The 21,231-nt window shown below is 47.6% G+C and overlaps 1 protein-coding gene across 2 annotated transcripts in view; it reads left to right on the top strand.

Moving 5' to 3' along the window:
• Window positions 1-21,231, top strand: part of LOC138567041 (phosphatidylinositol 4,5-bisphosphate 3-kinase catalytic subunit alpha isoform-like) — a 363,865-nt gene that overhangs the window by 319,474 nt on the left and 23,160 nt on the right. For both annotated transcript variants that reach the window (XM_069644869.1, XM_069644877.1), the window contains 2 exons: window positions 8,884-8,962; window positions 11,665-11,835. In XM_069644869.1, the coding sequence (XP_069500970.1) occupies window positions 8,884-8,962; window positions 11,665-11,835 (250 nt within the window). The remainder of the gene's footprint in view (window positions 1-8,883; window positions 8,963-11,664; window positions 11,836-21,231) is intronic.

Raw genomic sequence — 21,231 nt, 5'->3', positions numbered from 1 at the left:
CTGCCCCTCCCCGCCCAAAACACACCCTCCTGGGAACTCTTTCAGCTCACTTTAATCAAGCCATACCATCAAACATTGCACTCAAGTGCCTGCCAGTGTTTTCTCGAAGCCGTCTTCTGAGAGTTAATCTTAATTGGAGTTCTAAATGTATTACTGGTGTAATAAAAATGTCTAAACCAGGACTGCCTTTAGCCACTCGAATCATAATATAGTTAGCAGAACTATCTATCAGGGAATCTATCTAGTAGAACTACCAACCCAAGCACTAATAGCACTTTTGCTCATGGCCCTGCATATATGCACTACGCTATCAGCCAAGGAACTGCCCATGATTGCTAATCCCACATCTGGAAATCCTTGAGCAAAACGATATACCGAGGACCGTCTAGTATTTATACTTTGCTAATCCCACCAATCTGGGAATGTATTTAACAGAACTACATATCAGGAAATCTATTTAGATGAGCTACCAACTGACCGGGTCTCTAGCACCTATACTGTAACAACGTGAGTTGGGACGGATGTGCCTATCTCCGTGCGTCAGATTTTACCAAAGCAATTGATCCAACGAGACACAGTGAGGACCAAACACCGAATCCAAAGGGAGATACCACCCCCACACCCTGACGGGCACTGGAAGCTCATATGGGAACAGGGTCGTCCTGGAAAGCACACAGATCACATTATGCTAACTCTTTCCTCTGCACCAACAAACAATAGAATGCAGCGATACCCCTGGATTAATTTGGCTTTGCTGCACACATACTTCTACACCTCCATGATCACTTCAACAGTCTTTAGAACGCAGCTATACCCCTCAAATTTGACCTAGCTGCACACATAATCCCATTCACAAACTCTATTGCCACCAGAATGCAGAAACCCAAGCCCATTTCGCCGTGCTGCACGGTGTCCGGTTAAAGGTGTGATTACAAAAGGTTTGAATGCAATAGGATCGGGTCAATAGGACCGAAAACAAAAGGTTCAAATGTTTTTTTTTAAATTATATATTTTTATGGGGTTTCCGTTTAGGTAAAAAAGTGTTTTTTACCACAAAAACAGGGGATGCCCCCCCCTCCCCAAAAAAAAATAATATTTCGAACCTTTTGTTTTCGGTCCTTTTGATTCGACCCTATTGTATTTCGAACCTTTTGATTCAAACCTTTTAACCTATAACCGTGCTGCACACATTCTACTGATCCCACATAACCACTGCACCACGCCTAGCACTAGAATGCAGCTACACACCACTTAATCCACACTGGCTGCACACTTACCGAGTGCACCCAAGCACATTTTTCTACATTACTCTATCCACTGACCTGGACTACGGTCCCCGAGGGCGTTCAATCCACATCGCTTTGGAATCATACCATTGGTAAAAGGTGCTATACAAAAGCCCAATAACATAACTTCAGATGCTTGTGAATCTGCTAAGAATAGCATGCTGTGCAAATAGTCTAACATGTAGTGGTAATCACTGATTATTGCATCTTTTTTATGGAGATCAAAAAGGGCTGTCAACATGGGCGTGACTGTAACACTATCCCTATCGTGACATGTAGTGTACCCAAAATACTTCACGCTTCGATGACCCACCAGATTATTTTTTTCCGCCTAACTAGTTGGTCGCATATAATGTACAGCTCGTAAGAGTTTTATATTGCTGATTCCCGTTCTTTGGTGGTTTGCATGCCTTCGACCACTACTCAACGACTGTTCGATGCCTGCTTCTGTCTGCCGATGATCCACTTTGACTGCTTGGGAACTGCTTCATTGTGACCTTTGCTCTACAGTTCAGCCTTTACAGTAGGGAGAGTGGGGCCCTGTTTGTACTGACTTCTCTTGAGAATGCCTTTTCTTTACCCCTTCTTTCCCCTTTCTTTCAGTCTGGCTGACGCTTCCCTCTGCTATGGAGAGGACGCCTCTTAAATTCTGCCCATTTTACAATGGCAAATTCCCTTGGAAAGACACCCATCGGCAATGGAATTGGTGTCTCCCTCATGATCACGACAAGCGTCACTGTACAGCCTGCAAAATCTTTCGGCCCAAGACCCTGAAAGACAGTAGTACAAAACGGTGGATGGCCTACGATATGCGGGCTGAGAGTCACTCACCCACCAGCGCCATGGCCTCAGACGAGGAGTCTGTCGGAAGCCGATTCGGAGGCTGCTGACCTAACTGTGGAGCACTCGAGCTCCCACCTGTCGGTCCCCGGCACCTACAAACATGCCTCCGGCAGTGCTATGGGGAAGTCACACCCCAGCGACAGGGACACACACGCACCACCTGTTTTCAAAGCACCCAACCCTTGCCTCTGCCTGATCTGTTGAGGAAAGTTTCCAAGCCGGAAGGCCCATCTAAATCTCCGGCAGGCACTTCCGAACCTTGCGGTTCCGCCTCACCTGCACGGCCTACGCCGTTAAATCTTCCTCTTCAGTGGGCACACCCACTAAACCTACGTCCTCTGACGCGGTAGCACTGAAAGACGCATTGAGACGGGTCCACTTGTCGAAAAACGCTCAAACTCTGGGAGAAGCCTTCTACAGCTAGTTAGCACGTTTCAGACCCCAGGAAGGCCTCTAAATTGCCAGAGGACTATTCTTCTGCCTCCTCTCCTCTCTCAAAGGCCCTGCAGCAAGACCCAGCTCCTTCTCTACTGCTTTTTCCTTCTCCTGATCCCTCAGCCTCCTCTGCTTGGACCAGACACAACCTTTTCTGAGTTCATTGATTTCTCAGGCCAGTTTGAGGACATTTTGAAGGGACATAGAGATGTCGACCCCTGTCCCTCCTAGGTCACAGAGGCTCCACTCTCCTGGTGCACAATTCTCTTTCTTTGAGGAATCCCATGACGACCCCCAGGTTGATGTCTTTTTGGATGACCCAGAAGATCCTAGTCAGGATGTTTTGTGTATCCAGGACTCTAGCCAGGGCGGCCAGGCTCCTACCTATCAGGACATGGATTGGGGTGCCAGGGATGACAAGGGCAGATGGCAGACCACCCTCCCACGTGACCCTGACCCTGGGGAAAAAAAAATCTAGATGCTCCTCCTGTCTCCCAAACCAGGGATTTGTAGCCTATCGATGACCAGATGCTGTTCAATAATCTTCTGAAGGCTATTAATCACTTCAAGATTACCACGTAGTAAGCCCCTCCTGACAAGAACTGCAAAATATTGTACACCCTAGGCAAGCCGGTCACCACCTCTGCTGCCTTTTCCAGCAGAATTGGCAAAAATACCATGCTCCTAGCGAGCTACAGTGACGTTCAGTCGGGCCTCGTTCAGAATGGCCTCCAAGATGTCCCAGAACCCGCTCGCACCCTCCTATTAGTTGTGGTTGCAGAGGGGTGGCAAGTCACCCAGAATATTCTAAAAAAATACCTTGGACTCTGCCAAAACTGTGGGATGTGTCCTAACCCAGGGCACCCTTCTCAAACGCCATGCCGGGTTGAACCCGGAGACCCAGGCTTCCCTCATTAACAAGCCAGTGGAGGATGGCAACCTTTTCGGTAAAGTGGTCGAAGAGACCTTGTAAAACTCCAAGAAGGAGCAAAAGACTCTAAAATCGCTCAATCAGATCTCGGCTAAGCCTTTCGTCCAGCGAGGAGTTTTCAACACCCGCTCGCCCTTTGGTGTGCAGTCTTTCTCCTGCACCCCACAAGGACAGTATGGCTCGGGGCAGTCCAACTGGGCCTCCGGAGGTTTACAATCACAACCGCAAAGAGGGTTTTGACTAGGAAAAGGCAGCGGTAGACACTGTGCTTCTAGAAGCTCCCTGGCCTCCACCTCTAAATGACTCGGCGGCATGGGTACCCTCCCACACTTTGCCAGTCGGACGTTTAACATGTTTTACCCACGTGTGGGAGGGGATCACATCTGATCAGTGGGTACGCAAGACCTTTGCTCATGGGTACTGCATCAAGTTTCTCGGACCACCCAGCTACCACCCACCCGGAAGCTGTCGAATGTCCTCAAACCATCTGCGTATCCTTTTGTACGAAGTCCAGGTCCTGCTGGAAAAGGGCATCATCAAAGCCGTCCCTCGTCTCCAGGTAAACAGAATTTATTCAATATACTTCCTTGTACCCAAAAAGGATATAACTATGCACCCGGTTTTAGTTCTGCATCCTGCAAACAAATATGTCAAACCACAAAAGTTCAGGGTGACAACTCTCCAGGAGGTAATACCACTACTGCGACAGGCGGATTACATGGCCACATTAGACAATTGGACATGAAAGATGCATAGTTTCATGTTTCAATGTTGCCAGCATACAGGAAGTACCTCAGGTTCAGGATAGAGGACACACACTATCAGTTCAAGGTTCTCCCCTTCGGCATTGCTCATCCCCGTGGGTTTTTACTAAGGTACTAGCGGTAGCGGTGGCTCACCTATGCAGGCAGTCCATCCCTGTGTATCCTTACCTTGATGACTGGCTCATAACCAGAGATTCGTAAAGGAACGTGTCTGAGGAATACCCAGGAGAAGGTATATAGCCTATCCAGTATAGGGTTCTCTATCAACGAGAGGAGTCAAACAGTTTCTGGGGGCCCTAATTCGGACAGAAAATGGACTTGTCTCTACCTACAATGAGAGGGTTCAAAACATGCTGTTCCAGATCCCTCATTATGTAGCCAGTCACCGGGTACCCATACGCAAGACCATGCGACTGCTATGGATGATGACGTCCCGCTTCTTCCTAATTCAACATGCTTGTCTGCGCATGCACCTATGCAGGAGGGCCTCTCGAGCCAATGGTGTCAGGCCAGTGGGATGATCTAGTGGTTGTCTCGACACCCCTTGTAGTCTCTGCAGTCGTGGTCAAAGGAAAGCCTTCTGCACGGGAAAGCCTTTACCACCCCCCAGTAGAGGCCACTCTCACCACGGACACATCTCTGTTGGGGTGGGGAGCTCACCTCCTTCAACAGACAGTGCACGTTGCGTGGCTCCCGTCTGTAGCCTCCAATCGCATCAATCCATTGCAACTGCTTGCAGTGTTCAAAGCGCTGAACGCCTTCCAAACACATCTACAGGGGAAGATGTTTCTCGTCCTTACAGACAGTACCACAGCCATGTACTACCTGAACAAGCATGGGGGCACTCACTCTCCAGGGCTATCCATACTGTCCCAGAACATCGGAAGTGGTCACTCAAACGCAACATGTTCCTCCTCTCACAACTTGTTCCAGGGGAACACAATCTTCGACTACCCGTAGAGCACGAGTGGCGCTTGTAAGAACACATTCTACTCAATGTCTCTGGTGTTTCCCAGACATCGACCTGTTCGTGACTCTGGAGAATGCCGAATGCCCAGATAATGCCACTAGGTACCCACAGATGCACTCCAAAGCCAACGGTCTCTGGATAACATGGACCGGGAGATTTGCCTATGCTTTTCCCGCTGATTCCCCTTCTCAACGGGGTAGTGCACAAGATGAACAATGTCAGTCTCCCCTCCCAAGAAACTGCCATGCCCATACAACATGCTGTCACAAGACGGGGGGGGGGAAATGCTGCATCTGTGCCCCCAAGCACTCCACTTCGAAGCCTGGCTCTTCAAGTCATAGGGGTCATTACGAGTTTGAAGGTAGCCATGGTGCTATTCGCGCCATGGCTGCTTCCAAACTCGTGTCCGGATTCCTTCAATGGGGACTTACTGGGTCATTCCAACCTTGGAGGACCCGGTAAGTCCCCATTCAATAAACCCATCCCCATTCCCATTCGAGCCCCCATAGGGCTCAATGGGAATGGGGAGGGAGCTAATAATGGGCCTGTTATTACCTCCCTGGTCCCCTTGTGGGACCTGCAAAGGACGTCTGGTCTGACCAGATGTCCAGAGCGGGTTTGCAAGGGAACCTCGTAATGCGGCGGTAAGGGGTTAATGGCACCAGCATCCTTACCGACGCCGTTAACCCCTTACTGCCGCACTCGGAATGGAGCCCATAGAGTTAAGACCCCTCCAACTCCCTCAGAGATGTATGGGCATACTCAGAGAAGCACGAAAACCTAACACCAGACTGTTACTCCAATAAATTGAAACTCTTTCTTATCTGGTGCAATGCTAAGCAGTCTACCCCATTGACGGCTCTCCTAAAGATATCATCCTTTATTTAACGCACCTGTTAGATTCAGGACTTGTTTTCAATTCACTAAACGTCAAACTAGCTGCTGTCTGCGTATACCACATCCCAGAGCAAGGTTTCATGGTGGAAGATTCTGGTCGTTAAGGCTTTCATAGAAGGGGTAAATAGACTTCACCCGCCTATTTCTAAACCCAACTCCTGGATGGGACTTTGAATGTTGTTCTCACAAGATTAATGGGACCTCTTTTCAAACCCATGCACAAGGCTAGCCTTAAGGCTCTCACCTATAAGGCTGCCTTTTTTGTAGCCATCACCTTGATAAGGTGAGTTGGTGAACTGCAGGCCTTTTCAGTTCAGGGCCCATTTGTGACTATTCACAAAGACCAGGTGGTTTGGCGCACACACCCACGTTTTGCGCCTAAATTCATCTTGAAGTTCTATGTGAACCAATCAATCGAACTTCCCATCTTTCAAAACCCTACTAACATGGCCGAAAGAATCCTTCACACACTAGATGTGAGGGCAGTAATATACTACCTTGAAAAGACTAAGTCACTGAGAAAGTCAAACCTATTCTTTGTCTCTGGGGCAGCTGGTAGAGAAGGGGACCCTGTCTCGAAATTGGCCATTTCCAAATGGATTGTAAATTGCATCACACTGTGTTACTCTCTTGCCAAGAGCGATCTACCTTATATGCCCAGAGCTAACTCTACTCGGGGCACAGGAGCTGCCACAGCATTCATTGCAAATGTTCCTCTAGATTACATTTGCAAAGCTACAACCTGGAGTTTGCTACTGTTCCTGCACAACTCCCACCATCATCTCCTGGTACTTCTCGCTAGTCTATGCACAGCATGTCATTCTAAGCAGATTCACAAGCATAAGAAGACATACATTACTCACTGTAATAATATTTCTGATTCTAGTATCTTCTTAGATTCACATGCGCCCACCCTTCCTCCCATCTTGGAGTAGAAGGAACATAGACATCTTACACCTTCTCTCTTCTGTACTTGCTCACCCATTCTGTAAGGCTCCCTCACAGCAGAAGAAAAACTACCGGTCGGACCTCAACACGTGAAGGATTTTGGGCACACTACACGTCATGATAGGGATAGTGTTAGTCACTCCCACATCAACGTCCCTTTTCGATCTGAGATGCAATACTCTGCGATTACCACTAATGCGATGTCGGACTATATGCACAGCATGTGAATCTAAGCAGATACAAGCATCAGAAATAAGATTATGGTGAGTAATGTATGTCATAAAATAATAAAGCACTATGCATGTTCTTCACTGAAGTCATGTTAAAACGTGCATTGGCAAAGTCAACAGTTGTCGTTATGTATAAGTATTAGGCATTTACTGGGCGCTGTTACTTGCATCATTTTGCACCTGCTGCTATCAATGGCCAGTTAATACCCCTACCACAGTGCCTGGCAAGGGCCTTTCCCATGCCTATACAAAAGTCCAAACTGTTGACATTGCCAATGTTTGTTTATTCTGCTCAGCATTCCCTTATCCTCACCATTTCTCTTGTCTACGAAGTATGGAATGCAGCCTAACACACACTCTCCTTAAACTGTGGGTATGCTATAGCTAAAGGAGCCCATGCTCCCTGGCTGAGGGCTGCCTAGGAAATGAAAGAATTTATAAGCTTAGTGAATTAATTGCTGGTGGTGTGAAATATGTCCAGGGGCCCAGACTTGGACCGCACCAGCCCAATTTAAGCACTGCCTGGTGCACGGCTACACACGTTTGTTACCCAAAATGTTCACTAGAACTTGGACATTATTTTTATTTTTAAGCAATAAGCCCCGACCTGCGGGGGCATTACCGAGTCGTAATGTCCTGGGGCCCATAGTTCGTGAGGGCCTTAACCAATGCCCCAGGGCATTACCTAACTCGGTAATGCCCCTTCTGCGTGGGGCTTATTGCTTAATATTGGGGACGTATTGGATTGGGGGGGGCACTTACCTGAATCCCCGGCGGAAGAAGATTGGAGCCTCCGCCGTATGGTTGCTCAGAGCGGGGATTAACCCGTTCTGAGCCTTCTCATTGGCTGAGGGGCTGCCACTCCGCCCTCCCACCCCCCCTGACAGAGACAATGAAAAAGAACGTCGGGAGAGGGATTCCCGGTCGGGTAAAGCCCTGGCAAGGCCCAATCAGATTAATTGGTACAATCTGATTGTCCATCGCCGGGTACTAATATTACTTCTAGCGCAAACCTAGCTCGGGAGCAGAAGAGCGCTTTGCAACAGGATTGTGCCATAATTGAGTATGTCATTTTATACAATAATACAGTACTGTTAGTGGAGGGAGATAGGGGTCAAAAGACTCCCTCATAAGGTTTTCTCATCTGTAACCTGCACAATATTATACTCCTTTCTCAGAAGCTAGGCTATTATTGAATGTTCATGTGTTATATTGTGTCATAAACCGCCGTGATTTCGTCCTAAAAGGTGGCCTTGACTACTCGGCCATCACTACCACTCGGTGAGCAAGAGAAAGGTTGAGAGAAATCCATTTTGCATATCTGTGTGGGTCAGACCCCTCACCCGTGAACACGGGAAAGAGAGAAACCGTCCTAACAGTGTCTTTCACACAGACTGCACTCCAAAGAACTTTACTGCCATTGGGGCAGACACTGATTTTCATCCAGACCGCGTCTCGAAGCAGGCAGCTAGCCAGATAGTTGTACCTTTCATGCAGATTGACAACTAGAAGCACATTGCACAGGCTGAGCAGCAAGTATTGGTTTTTGACAAGTGTTGGCCATCTTATGTTTCTCTAGATCTGCGGCAGGACATGCTCACCTTGCAGATAATCCGGATTATGGAGAATATGTGGCAAAATCAAGGACTGGACCTCAGGTAGGCCGAATGTTGGGGGACCTGGTATCTGTCATCTGGGCATGGTCCATGGTGTATGCTACCTCTGTGTACCTGGAATAGGGTGACTTTCTGGGCACTTTCCGTCTCATGTACTGAATGTAGTGCACCACTGCACACCCACAGTACTGGCATTCACCTGCTCTGCCCACACAATGCAATGTCTACCAGGGGACCTCTGTACCATGAACCTAATGTATCGCTGTATCACTGCCCATCCCATGTGTTGCGTTTTACATGTCCCCTGCTCTGTATCACTGCCTGTCTACTGCCCTTTATCGGGGACTAGGTGCATCCCTGTCCCCACTCTGCACTGCCCATTACTGGCTGTGTACCAAGAGCCCATTGCATACCTCCTCCCACTGCCCACACTCCACGCTTCCTGTCACTCACATTATACCAAGCCGCCACTGCATCCTGTTGCCGCCACTGGCAACATGCACTGTGCATCATTTGCTCTCCACCAGGGAACCTCTGCATCTGTCAGCCATTGCCTCCAACATGTATTACCAATCACCTGCTCTGTACGTGGGGGGTGAGGGAGGGAATGCAACGCACCCTCTGCCTGCTGCTTGTCACCTGCTTTTTCCTGGTGCCCGTGCACCCTGCCCTCAGTGCCAGCTCTATGTACTTCTCATCACCTTCTCTGAATCGGATAGCCTGTGCAATCTCTTGCCTCTACCTACATTGCCTCCTGCTTTGTACATATATGCCGACATGCCCCATCCCATTTTGAAGATTTTTGGCCAGTTCTGGATTTTCCTTTGCATTCCTGAACGCGTACAAAATCGGGACTAGACTAGCATCATCTCTCCATAGACATGGGTTGTTTTGCTACCCATGGCTGTACCTTAAATTCAATGCACTAAATACCAATTGCCACACAACTTGATGACTGCCATCTCCAGATGTAGAACTTCTTCCGCCTCCTGTTGCAACTTCCAGCCATGGCATGACCACTTATACTACCTGTCACCCGCTCTATGCCAGATGCTTGTACATTAAACCATGCACTGCGCTACACACCTGTTGCCCTGCTAATCACTTTCTCTCCACGTGGGAAGGACCCAATCCATCATGGCGGCTGCTTCTTGACGACTGTCGTTTTGAATGCTACGTATGCTTGGTTTCAGACTACGATCTAGTGATGATGTTTGTGGACTCGCAGAGTGCGTTGTAAGCTATAAAGGAAGGAAACGGCAATAGAAAAGATATTGTAATGTATATTAGGCAGTGGTTGGAGGGATGCACAGAGGGAGGAATGGTGATTGAGTTGCCTTGGATCCCCAGTCTTTGTGGTATATTAGGAAACAAATTGGTGGCAAGGTCCGCGTAAGGGGCCACAGAAAGGGACGGTGTGGATATAGAGAACCCCTTAAGCGTGGGTAAGGTGCAGGTGGTTGTGAAACGGAGCATTCGGGAAGAAGGGCATAGCAGATGGGATGTAAGTGGGAAAGAGAGGAAATTATATGTAGGGTTACATGTGATTATATTGAATTATAAAACAAAGAATGAATTTTGAACGAACACAAATATATTTTTCTTAAAAAACATTTTTGTTGTTTTTGGTGGGGTTCCCACCCCCAAACTCCTCTTTTAAAACTACTATTCCCACTCCCAACCACATATCTATATATATATTTTTTAATTGTTATTGTTTTTTAGATGTTTTGGTTTTGGTTAAACACCCATTAGTTGTTTCCGATAATATCACTGTATACCTGTATGCAGCACAAAGGAAGGTTCAGAGTAAGAGGTGTGGGTGGGATGTGTAGATGCCACGCAGAGAGGAAAACATCTTGAATCGGCTAAGACTGGGACTGGCACATGCAGGGTTGGGAGGGTGGAAGTTTAAGATGGGCAGAGCCACATCTGAGAATTGTGAGGCCGGCGACAGCCCAGAGAATGTGGATCACCATTTGATGGTGTGGGAAAAGTTCAGACTGCGGAGGGAGTTGCTGAAAGCCAGGCTGAGAGGCATCGGGGTCGAATCAGTTAATAACTGGTCTTCAAATATTGGGCAATGAAGCTTACATTATGAGTATGAAAAGAAAAGCCATTATTCAAAATGTGCCCTTATGTTGACACGTGTTTCGACCAATCCTGGTCTTTATCAAAACAGGGCAATGACTCTCATGCCCTATGTCTGCCTCGCTATTGGTCAATCCACTGTCTACTCTTTGCTTTTCAGGATGCTTCCCTATGTCTGCCTCTCTATTGGTCAATCCACTGTCTACTCTCTTTGCTTCCCAGGATGCTGCCCTACGGCTGCCTCTCTATTGGTCAATCCACTGTCTACTCTCGTTGCTTCCCAGGATGCTTCCCTATGGCTGCCTCTCTATTGGTCAATCCACCGTCTACTCTCTTTGCTTCCCAGGAGGCTTCCCTATGGCTGCCTCTCTATTGGTCAATCCACTGACTACTCTCGTTGCTTCCCAGGATGCTTCCCTATGGCTGCCTCTCTATTGGTCAATCCACTGTCTACTCTCGTTGCTTCCTAGGATGCTGCCCTATGGCTGCCTCTCTATTGGCCAATCCTTGTCTACTCTTTGCTTCTCAGGATGCTTCCCTATGGCTGCCTCTCTATTGGCCAATCCACCGTCTACTCTCTTTGCTTCCCAGGAGGCTTCCCTATGGCTGCCTCTCTATTGGTCAATCCACCGTCTACTCTCTTTGCTTCCTAGGATGCTGCCCTACGGCTGCCTCTCTATTGGCGACTGCGTCGGCCTCATCGAGGTGGTCAAGAGCTCACACACCATCATGCAGATCCAGTGTAAGGGCGGCCTGAAGGGGGCATTGCAGTTCAACAGCAACACCCTACACCATTGGCTGAAGGACAAGAATAGAGGCGAAGGGTAAGACACAGTTCCTTGCAGCAAGTGATGACTGCTCCTGGAGCGGATACTGATGTCACGTGCACCCATGCACATATCCATATTGAGTATATGAGAGGAAGTGCATATGGGCCATTTGGGAACTAAAACCTACGTCTAAATAGGGGATATGTGAGAAAACGGTTATGTCCCATGGGGGGGCTTAATGAGGGGAAATCTGTATGTCCATATGAGCAGAAATAGTTGTATGTATGGGATCTATATGAGCGAAAATGTGCATTTCCATATGGAGCATATGACTGACAAGGAGTAGGTCCATATGGGCTATGATAGGAACCACCTATTTGCTCATGACGTATATGAAACACCACCCTATATACGGAGACAGTTACTGTTTATTTTGTTAATATATTGAATATATTTCTGTTATTATCAGGCACGTCCTTGGGCATTACACGTTGATAATAATATGCTGTAAATGTGATTACAAGAAATTTAAAAATAAATGAAAGGAAAGTGATATGTCCATATGGGGCATACGGCAGGAAACTAGTATGTCTCTATGGGTTTTTGAGGTGAAACGCATATGCCTATATTGGGTGGTGTCCGGACATTTCATCGAAAAAAAAAATTCATCGACAGGACATTTGGTCCACGTAATTTCGTCAAAAACCAAATGGTTGAATTTTTTTTTTATTTATATATATATATTTTTAGGTTGTAGTTTAGGGAAAAAAGGGTTTTTTAGAAAAAAAAGGGGGTTGGGGGGACCCCCTCAAAAAAGAAAAAAGTAAATATCAAAAAATAAAAAATTCGACCATTTTGGTTTTCGACCAAATTGGTTCGACCATTTGTCCATTTGACCAATTTTTTTCGATCAAATGTCTGGTAACCATATTGGGTATACGAGTGTGAACATTAGACAAAATGAATGGTTCAATTGCCTAGTCTCTCATCAGGGGCAACAGGAGGAGCAGTGCAGATGCTCACCCTTTCACCAGTGCATGGTTGGATGCAGTCTGCAAGTGAGCATGCGCCCCATCCTATCATATGTGCACCCCTTAGTTCTGTTCCCCATACGGTGCTGCGCTAGAACAAATCCACCGCGCGTGATCTCCAGTGGCGTGTGCTGATTTATTTGGACTGGAGTGGCCCAAGTGGGGCACTGACTTATGCAGGGGTGGCATGAAGTACGAGCGCGCAAACATACATACATACATAATCATCATAGTTTAGGATAATGGGGTGCCACCTGGGGTGGCCAATTAGATTCCAGCGGTAGCACGTGCCACCTTGGGCCACTCCCGTGACACGCCTCTGATTCACATCATTCAGTACGTATTGGCCACACCAGTGGTGGAAATGGAAAACAATTTAGAGGGGTATCCCACAACAGCCAGTGTGGAGGTGGAGTTTGGAAGAGTGAGCAGAGCTCCAAGGAAGCAGGGTTCAGAGGGGGCGGAGCTGCCAGTTGAACTCCGATCAAAGGATATGTTCAACATAATAGTTTTAAAATGGCACCATTTCTTTCATTGCTTGAAAAGTACACAAACCATAGTAAGCTTTCCTTACTATGGTTTGTGCACTTTTCAAGCCATTACAACATGTACCATCCATTTCAGAATGTATTCTGACATCCCAAACTACAAATACCAGAATTCATTTGGCAAAGGCAACTTTCACTGAGCCGCGAAGCTGTGGGCTCGGTGATCATAGCGTTTTCCAAATGGCACAGTGCGCTTTGTGTTCGGTCACAGGGTCTTCGGGTGAACCTGGGGGCTCCCCTCAGTGATCTAAGCTGCTCTGTGCAAGCGCACTGTGCTGCACACAGGATCTGTGTGCCCAGTACGCTTGCACAGAGCAGATTAGCTCACCGAGGCGAGCCCGCAGGTTTGCCGAGGGGCCAGCCTTGGCTCCTGCTGTGACATAGGTAGGGGGGTGGAGCCAGAAGAGGCCAATGTGCTGTGGGTGGCTCCGCCCCCACTCCATTCCATGGCTTGACCAGCGCTTGTCATGGCCTATTTGGGGCTGAGGCTGGCCACCCGGATCCCGATATACCGCCCCTGCCAGGCAGTCACAACTTTGCGCCGATCACCACTCGTCTCACATTCTAGACCACTCTCATTAGAAATGCAGGCTCGTCACCATCGCGCCCCAGGTGCGAGTGTGATGATCGATGCAAAGCCGTGCCCGGCAGGGTTTCGGTGATGCAATTAGGCGGCAACACTTACCTGATTTGAATGCTAACAGTTAGGTCATGGCCCTTTTGCAAAATAGAGCCAGGGCTCTTACAGGGGGGCTTGGCCCAAAAGGTGGCATTCAGCTGAGGCAAGTGTTGCCTCTCCATTGTGGCTCCTACCCCCTGCCAGGCCATGCCTCGCCCCTCTTTCCCCCCTCCCCCTCAAGACCCTCTGGCTTGATTTGGCATGCCACTTACAGCACTGCTAGAGACACCTAGCGAATGCCAAAGGACCACTTCCCTCTCCTTCCCACCCTCTGTTGCTCTGTCGCTTTTAGTATGCATGGAAAACTCAGTGACCTATGGGTGACCTTTTGTCCCCCTTTCCAGAAATCGGAATTGCGCTAGTACTGGCCTGTGCTATGCAGCGCCCTCCTCTTGGGGATGTGCCCGTCAGACTTCTGGGGCATGATATTGGACCGGGCAGATCTAGCACTCAAGATGGGCGGGAACGGTGGGCAGAAAGCGTACACACTCAAAGACGGTGCAATTCGAATTTGATACTTTGTGGTTTATGGTTTATATTAAACCTTGACAAGTAACCACACAATAGTAAAACAGGGTATCCACGTGATCCTAACAGTACATCAATCCCCCAGAAAGATTTGTCAAAATCTTCGGTATCGACTCCAAGATGCTCTAAACCAGTACTTAAGATGTGTGTTCTGTTGTGTTTACTTATGATAAGAGCAGTAGCTGGGTGTGTATCTTCCCTGCTTTAGAATAAGTGCATGCCTTCTTTCCTTCTTGTCGCCCCTTGCTTTTTTAAGAACCCAACTGGAAACTTATAGTATTGTTTGACTTAAAATCACCATATGGTCTGCAGGGTCCTTATCTCCAATCGCGCAATCACATGCTCTCTTTGCCCATCGTACCCTACTTCATGCCCCTATGACCTCTAAAGGGCCTCCTCTTGCTATGATAAACCGCCGGCGCAGTTTATGGCTGGGCAGAAAATCAAAGTAAGTCTGATATCCTGGATTATTAAAGATGGCACAGTAGGTAATCCACAAATTCATAGATTCCAATATTCCCTAGTCTATTTATAATGACTGATGAAAAGATGCATGGTATGGCCTATTGGAGGGAGGGGGGGGGGGGTTAGGGGAGCTCTGTATTCGCCTCTGGCCATAGTTCGGAAAGAGTCAATGTCCCAAGCGATAATGACCCTCCTGCGGTCTATATGGCTGTTAGCACTTGCTAGTAGCCCTCACAGTTTTGGAGCTGTCGTTGTGATGTAGAACATGCTAGCTCCATGCCGAGTGAAGTACACAAAACGTCCTAGGCAATTAAATGTGGGGTTATTTTATAATTTCTTAGTAACTAGGTTGTCTTTTGAAGGTAAGCAATTTAATTGTAAACTTGGTTGTACTGGAACAGATTTCTCAAGAGCTTTTCTGTACAAAACTAAAAGCATTGTTCCATAGTTGGCTTTCCCCTTGTTGTGTTAAATTAGGGTGCAGTGTCTTGAAGGAAATGTTGCTGGGAAATGGGTGTTGCCGTTCCTTGAATACAGAGAAATGCTTCCAGTTTTCTTGTCTGCTTCCGAAGTTGAAATGTCTGGAATGCAGTCAATGGCAGTAGATAGTGACTGCGTTCCGAACATTCTAATTGGACGATAGGAAATGAATAATGACTTCCATGTACTAATTTACAGTATTAATTGGACTTTCTTGATGAAGTCTTTGGGCCTCATTAGGAGTATGCCGGTGCAGTGTTAACGTGCCGGTAATTCCGTTTACCGGCACGCTACTGCACCAGCATACTCCGAGTTTGCCAGTGAGGGGGCATGATTTACCTCCAGCCAAGAGATGGAGGTAAGTCTGGCACCCCACAATATAAAAACAGCCCGTATTACCAGTGCTGGTAATACCAGTGATCCCCTCCCCCCCATGGAGTCTTACGGACTCCATGGAATTGGGATTCGTTTACCCTCCATTCCGGCAGACCAGGTGCTGGTAACGGTAATTCGGTTTGGTGGTGTCCTGGCAGATTTTCCACCAGGATACCGCCAAACATGTAATAAGGCCTAATCATTTTAACCCTCGCTATGGTCAGAGTTATCACCAGTGACATAACCCACAAATTCACTTAATATCCATATGCATAAAACGTGGCCTTCCGAACTTCATCTTCACCTATTATGGCGTGTATACAAAGTTCAAACCGAATTGTTTCAGCTACCTATGGACAAAATGGTCTCATTTATAGATTTCTTAGAAAAACATCCACTAAAGAGAAAGCAAACAGCCGTTAGGCAACTGTTTGCAAAAGCAGTGGATAACTGTAAACCAAACAAAAAAAGAATGAGACGATCAAAGACGGATCACGAACAGGTTCTATCAGCAGCGGGGTTGTCGTATTTAAATCTATCCTATTTTAACAGCACATATGCAACCGGCTCAGGCACATGGCATGCAAACCATGCTGAGCAAAACCAAACTGCCTTGTGTTGAGAGACGGGGCACACGTGGCAGAGTAAAGGTCAGATCGCAAAGGGGATGGCCTCTGCTACAAAGCAGTGATGCCCCCATACATGTTCCCTCGCATGTCACCCCATTAGGTGCTTGGATAATATCAGACCCACACATTGTGGCCTAGAATGTGAGACAAGTGTGTCCTGTCCACAGTAAAGCAGGGTTATTGCATGAAGTTCTTACAAAGGCCACACAATCTACCCCAAGGAACATTAAGTTGCCACCAGAAAATCAACCTCTTTTACAAACAGAAATTCACTAACTGTACCCCTCCACAGAAGTCTTTGCAATACAGACTCTCTGACCTGTCCAAGAAGAGAGCCTACATCCAAGGCGGCGTCTCTGCGGCCTCTAACAACACAGTCAAATATCAAAATCTGCAAGGAGCTGGCCAATCCTGCTGCAGTCTCCACCTTCCCTTTTCCCTCACAGGTCTTCTGCTCAGCACTGGCTTCTTACTTCACCACTAAAACTCAGGACATCCTGTCCTCCCTCTCTCTCTCCTCTTCCTCTCCCTCTTCCTCTCTCGGCCCCTTCCCCGGCCGCCTCTCCCTCTCCTCCGCCGTTCACTTCTTTCCCTGTGTTGACTTCTGACAATGTTTCTACACAAGTCCGATCTATGAAAGTATCGTCCAAGCAGGTGCTCCTCTGCTCCTCCAGGACCATCAAGGACCACATAGACCCCCTTGCTCCAGCCTTGGATGATTTCTGCAACCACTCTTTTGCCACAGGAACTTTCCCTTCCCCCTAAAGCACTCCCTTGTGCACACCTTCCCGAAGAAGCCTTCTGCCGATCCTTCTTCTTCGGTAAACTACCGGCGGATCTCTATCACTCCTTTCCTGGGAAAACACCTGGAAAAGCTGGCCATCTCCCAGCTTACACTTCACACCAAATTCGTTGGTTGTCTCCATGGCCGTCGGTCTGACTTTAGAGAAGCGAGAAGCACGGAAACTGCTCTCCTAAACACCCGTGAAGACCTGCACTCAAATCTTAACTCTAGCCTTGCTTCTGTCCTCATCCTCGTCTACTTTATACATGGTCAACCATGCCATCCTGATCAATCGTCTCCATGACTACCCGGGCATCATGATCAGGCCCTAGCCTTGTTAACTTCCTTCCTCTACGATCGACCCTCCCTGGCCCAACTGGGGTCCTTTCTCTCCACCACCGCTCTCTCCACATGTGTTGTTCCCCAGGGCCTAACCTCTCACCCTGGCTCTTCAACCTTTACTTGGCACCTCTTGCCCACATCATCTCTACCTTCTCTCCTAACTTTCAGTGTTATGCGGATGACAATCAGCTCTCCTTCAGGCTCCCCTCTGCCTCCTCTCCTCTCCCCCTCATTCCTGATTGTCTATCCGCGACTCAGGAATGGTGTGCCTCTAACGATCTCTGCCTGAATGCCAGTAAGACTGAGATCCTTCTCATTGGGACCCCCGCTTTCCCGCCTTTACTCTGGCCATCCTCGTTGTGCCCTCTACCCAGCGCCTTCCAGCGAGGCAAAAAACCTTGGTTTAGTCTTGGCTGCACCCTCTCCTTCTTCTCTCCTCACATCACCAACGTCTCTAAGAAGTCCCACTACCAGCTGCACCTCATCTGCTGCACCTTTCTCATTTCCCCCAGAACCTCACGGTCTCCAGAGCCCTCATTCTCTCTAGGCTAGACTTCTGCAACAGCCTGTTTCTAAATCTGACTGCCTCTATTCTTCGCCCTCTGCAACTAATCCAGAACCGGACTGTGAGACTTGTCCTTGGCCTCAAGCCAAGGGATCGTATCCCTGCACGCCTGAAGTCTCTCCATTGGCTCCTGGTGGCTACAAGGATCAAGTTCAAGACCCTCTGCATTGTGCACACGTCTTTCTGGGGCTGGGGACCACACTACACCCAACTCTCTTCCTAAACACTTTCCTTCTCATGCCCTATGCTCTTCCACTTCCAACTCTCTGTGGGTCGGACACTTCTCCAGGCTGCGAGTGGGTGGCGGGGGGTGGTAGATCTCTCTCTTATGCTGGTGCCCCCCTCTGGAACAGCCTCCCTGCCCCTCTCAAACTTGAGCAGGACCACCTCAGGTTCCGGAAGCATCTCTCCTCTCTCACTCTCACTCTCTTTCTCACTCTCGTCTGCTGCACTAACTGGTACCTGGCCTCCCTCTGAACATTATGGGACCAGGCTCCTTCTTGAGCAGTAGCCCCATGCACTGCCTCTGGTCCTACCGCGCACTAGGGACTGTATCTGCAACCTTACAGTCCCCTGCCTCCTTGCACTTACTTAGAACTGAATACCCCGACGGCACTTACTTGAGCTGTGCTTATTACTCTTCCTTTCCCTCCCCCTGGCACTTCTCCTCTCCCTTCCCCTTGCACTTGTGCAATCTGGCTGACACAGGACCTAGTACGATCGTTTGTTTTGTCCTCCCTTTGGCTCCCCTTCCTTGTTTTATCGCACCTAGAAACATGTGTGTACAGGCACGTTATAAATGACTTATATCATACCTGGTCAAAAAGGGAGACATGGAGAAGGTTGTACAATTTCACGTAAATGGGGATAATTATTCTCTGTACTTTCATGTTCCCAAGAAAGACAAAGCAAAAGACCAGTATTCGACCTAAGACTTGCATATAAATATGTGAAGCCACAGAAATTCAGAATGACGACATTACAAGAAGTCATCCCTCGTCTCAAGGCTGCTCTGGATATGAAAGATGAATACTTTCATATTTCAGTGTTTCAAAGTCATGGAAAATATCTTGGCTTCAAGCTCAAGCAAACTCATTACCAATTCGGAGTACTCCCTTTTGGAATTGCCTCTGCGCCCCGGGTGTACACTAATGTACTAGCAGGGGTTCTGGCACACCTTTGAAGAGAAGGCATTTCAGCGAGGAGCCTGCATCAATGTCGTCTGCACACACAGGCTATAATAATTCGACTGCACCGTCTAGGTTTCTCAATCACCAAAAAGAAATCCAGCCTACTTCCGTGCCAGAGCAAACAGTGTCCAGGGGCAGTAATAAACACCCAGCTGCACTTGTTTACCCTTCCCACGAAAGGGTACAAAGCCTTTTGGGGGCACATTCCTCGTTATTCAGTCGGTGGTCCGATAACAGTCAGGAAGGTAATGCGTCTGCTCAGGATGATGGCATTGTGTATTGTCATAGTTCCTCATGCAAGACTCAACATGCAACCAGTACAGCAATGGCTTGCAAAACCGTCGTCGCAAGCAGAAGGCAAATTAGACAATCTTGTGGTGGTATCGGACACACTGTTCTTGTCCATAAAATTGGTAGAGTCCAGAAAACCTATTACAAGGACAGCCTTTTTCTTTACCCGCCAATTCAGACAACCCCTTCAACAGATGCATCCTTAACAGGTTTGGGGGGGCGCAATAATCTACACCTCACGCGCAAGGGAAGTCTACACATATACTAGAACGTCTAGCAGTCACAACAGTGCTTCACGGATTCCAAGCACAGTTGCTCTGGAAAAACATTCTCATTGCAACAGCTGTATTTTATAGAAAAAAAAAACAAGGCGGGACACACTCCCCAAAGTTGTCCAAACGTGCTCAAAACATCTGAACGTCATAATACCCCTCCAAGCTCAACGTGTTCCAGGGGAACACAACTGTCTAGCAGACAGCCCAAGCAGAACGCAAACACAGGAACACTAGTGGGAGTGAAAGACAAGCACACTCAAGTAAATCATTGCACAATGGGGGCACCCAGCAATAGACCTTTTCCACAAACACAGACATGGAATTATGCCTCCAGGAACCCAAAGAATGGTTGAATAGGGAATGCTCTATGCATCAGTCGGTCAGGGATATTTGCTTACGCCACCTTCCTCCCTCCCCCGACACCTCTATTAGAAATATTAGTACACGATGCACATGACGATGATACTCTTTGCACCAATGTCGGCATGACAGACGTGGTACTCCCATCTGCTGAACACCTACCCTGTGCCCACCAATAAGGTCAAAGCTCTTATACGACCTACTGACACAATGTTGAGAACAAGTCTCACATCATCATGCAACTAAATTGCCAGTTTATCTCCTGAGGTTGTAGAATTCGGGCATCTCATCCTGCCCTCAAGAAGTATGGAATTGTTGAAGGAGGCACAAAAACCTAATACTAGACACTGCTACTTTTAATTAGTGGAAAACGTTTGTTATCTGGTATTAAAAGACAAAAATCAATCCTATTACTTGTTACCCATATGACATTCTAATATGCCTCCTTCAACTACTAGATAACGATCTGGTTTGTGCCTGTTGTCAAGGCTTTCATGGGAAGGAGTAAAGAGAATATGCCCACCTGTAGATAACCCGCACACCAGGTTGGGATGTCAATGTCGGGCCAAGTAAACTGATCGGTTTGCCATTTGAACAAATGCATGAAGCATTGCTTAAAGGCCTTGAAGGTCGCTTTCTTTTTAGCTATCACTTCAATTCACAGAATTATTGAACGTCAGGCTTTCTGTGTCAGAACCTTATGTTAAAATACATAAGAACAAAGTTGTTTTAAGAACACATCTACGGTTCTCACCAAAGGACATATCTAGATTCCATGTCAATCAGCCTATTGAATTACTTTCTTTTTTCCAAGACCCTCAGACTAGAGGTGAACATGAGCCCTACGTATGCTAGACGTTTGCAGAGAAGTCATGTACTACCTTAACAAGACAAAAGAACTTTGACAG

Source organism: Ambystoma mexicanum, chromosome 1p (genome assembly GCF_040938575.1).
Source record: "Ambystoma mexicanum isolate Mex_15411 chromosome 1p, UKY_AmexF1_1, whole genome shotgun sequence".
Lineage (NCBI taxonomy): Eukaryota > Metazoa > Chordata > Amphibia > Caudata > Ambystomatidae > Ambystoma > Ambystoma mexicanum.
This window is presented reverse-complemented; position numbering and strand designations above follow the sequence as displayed.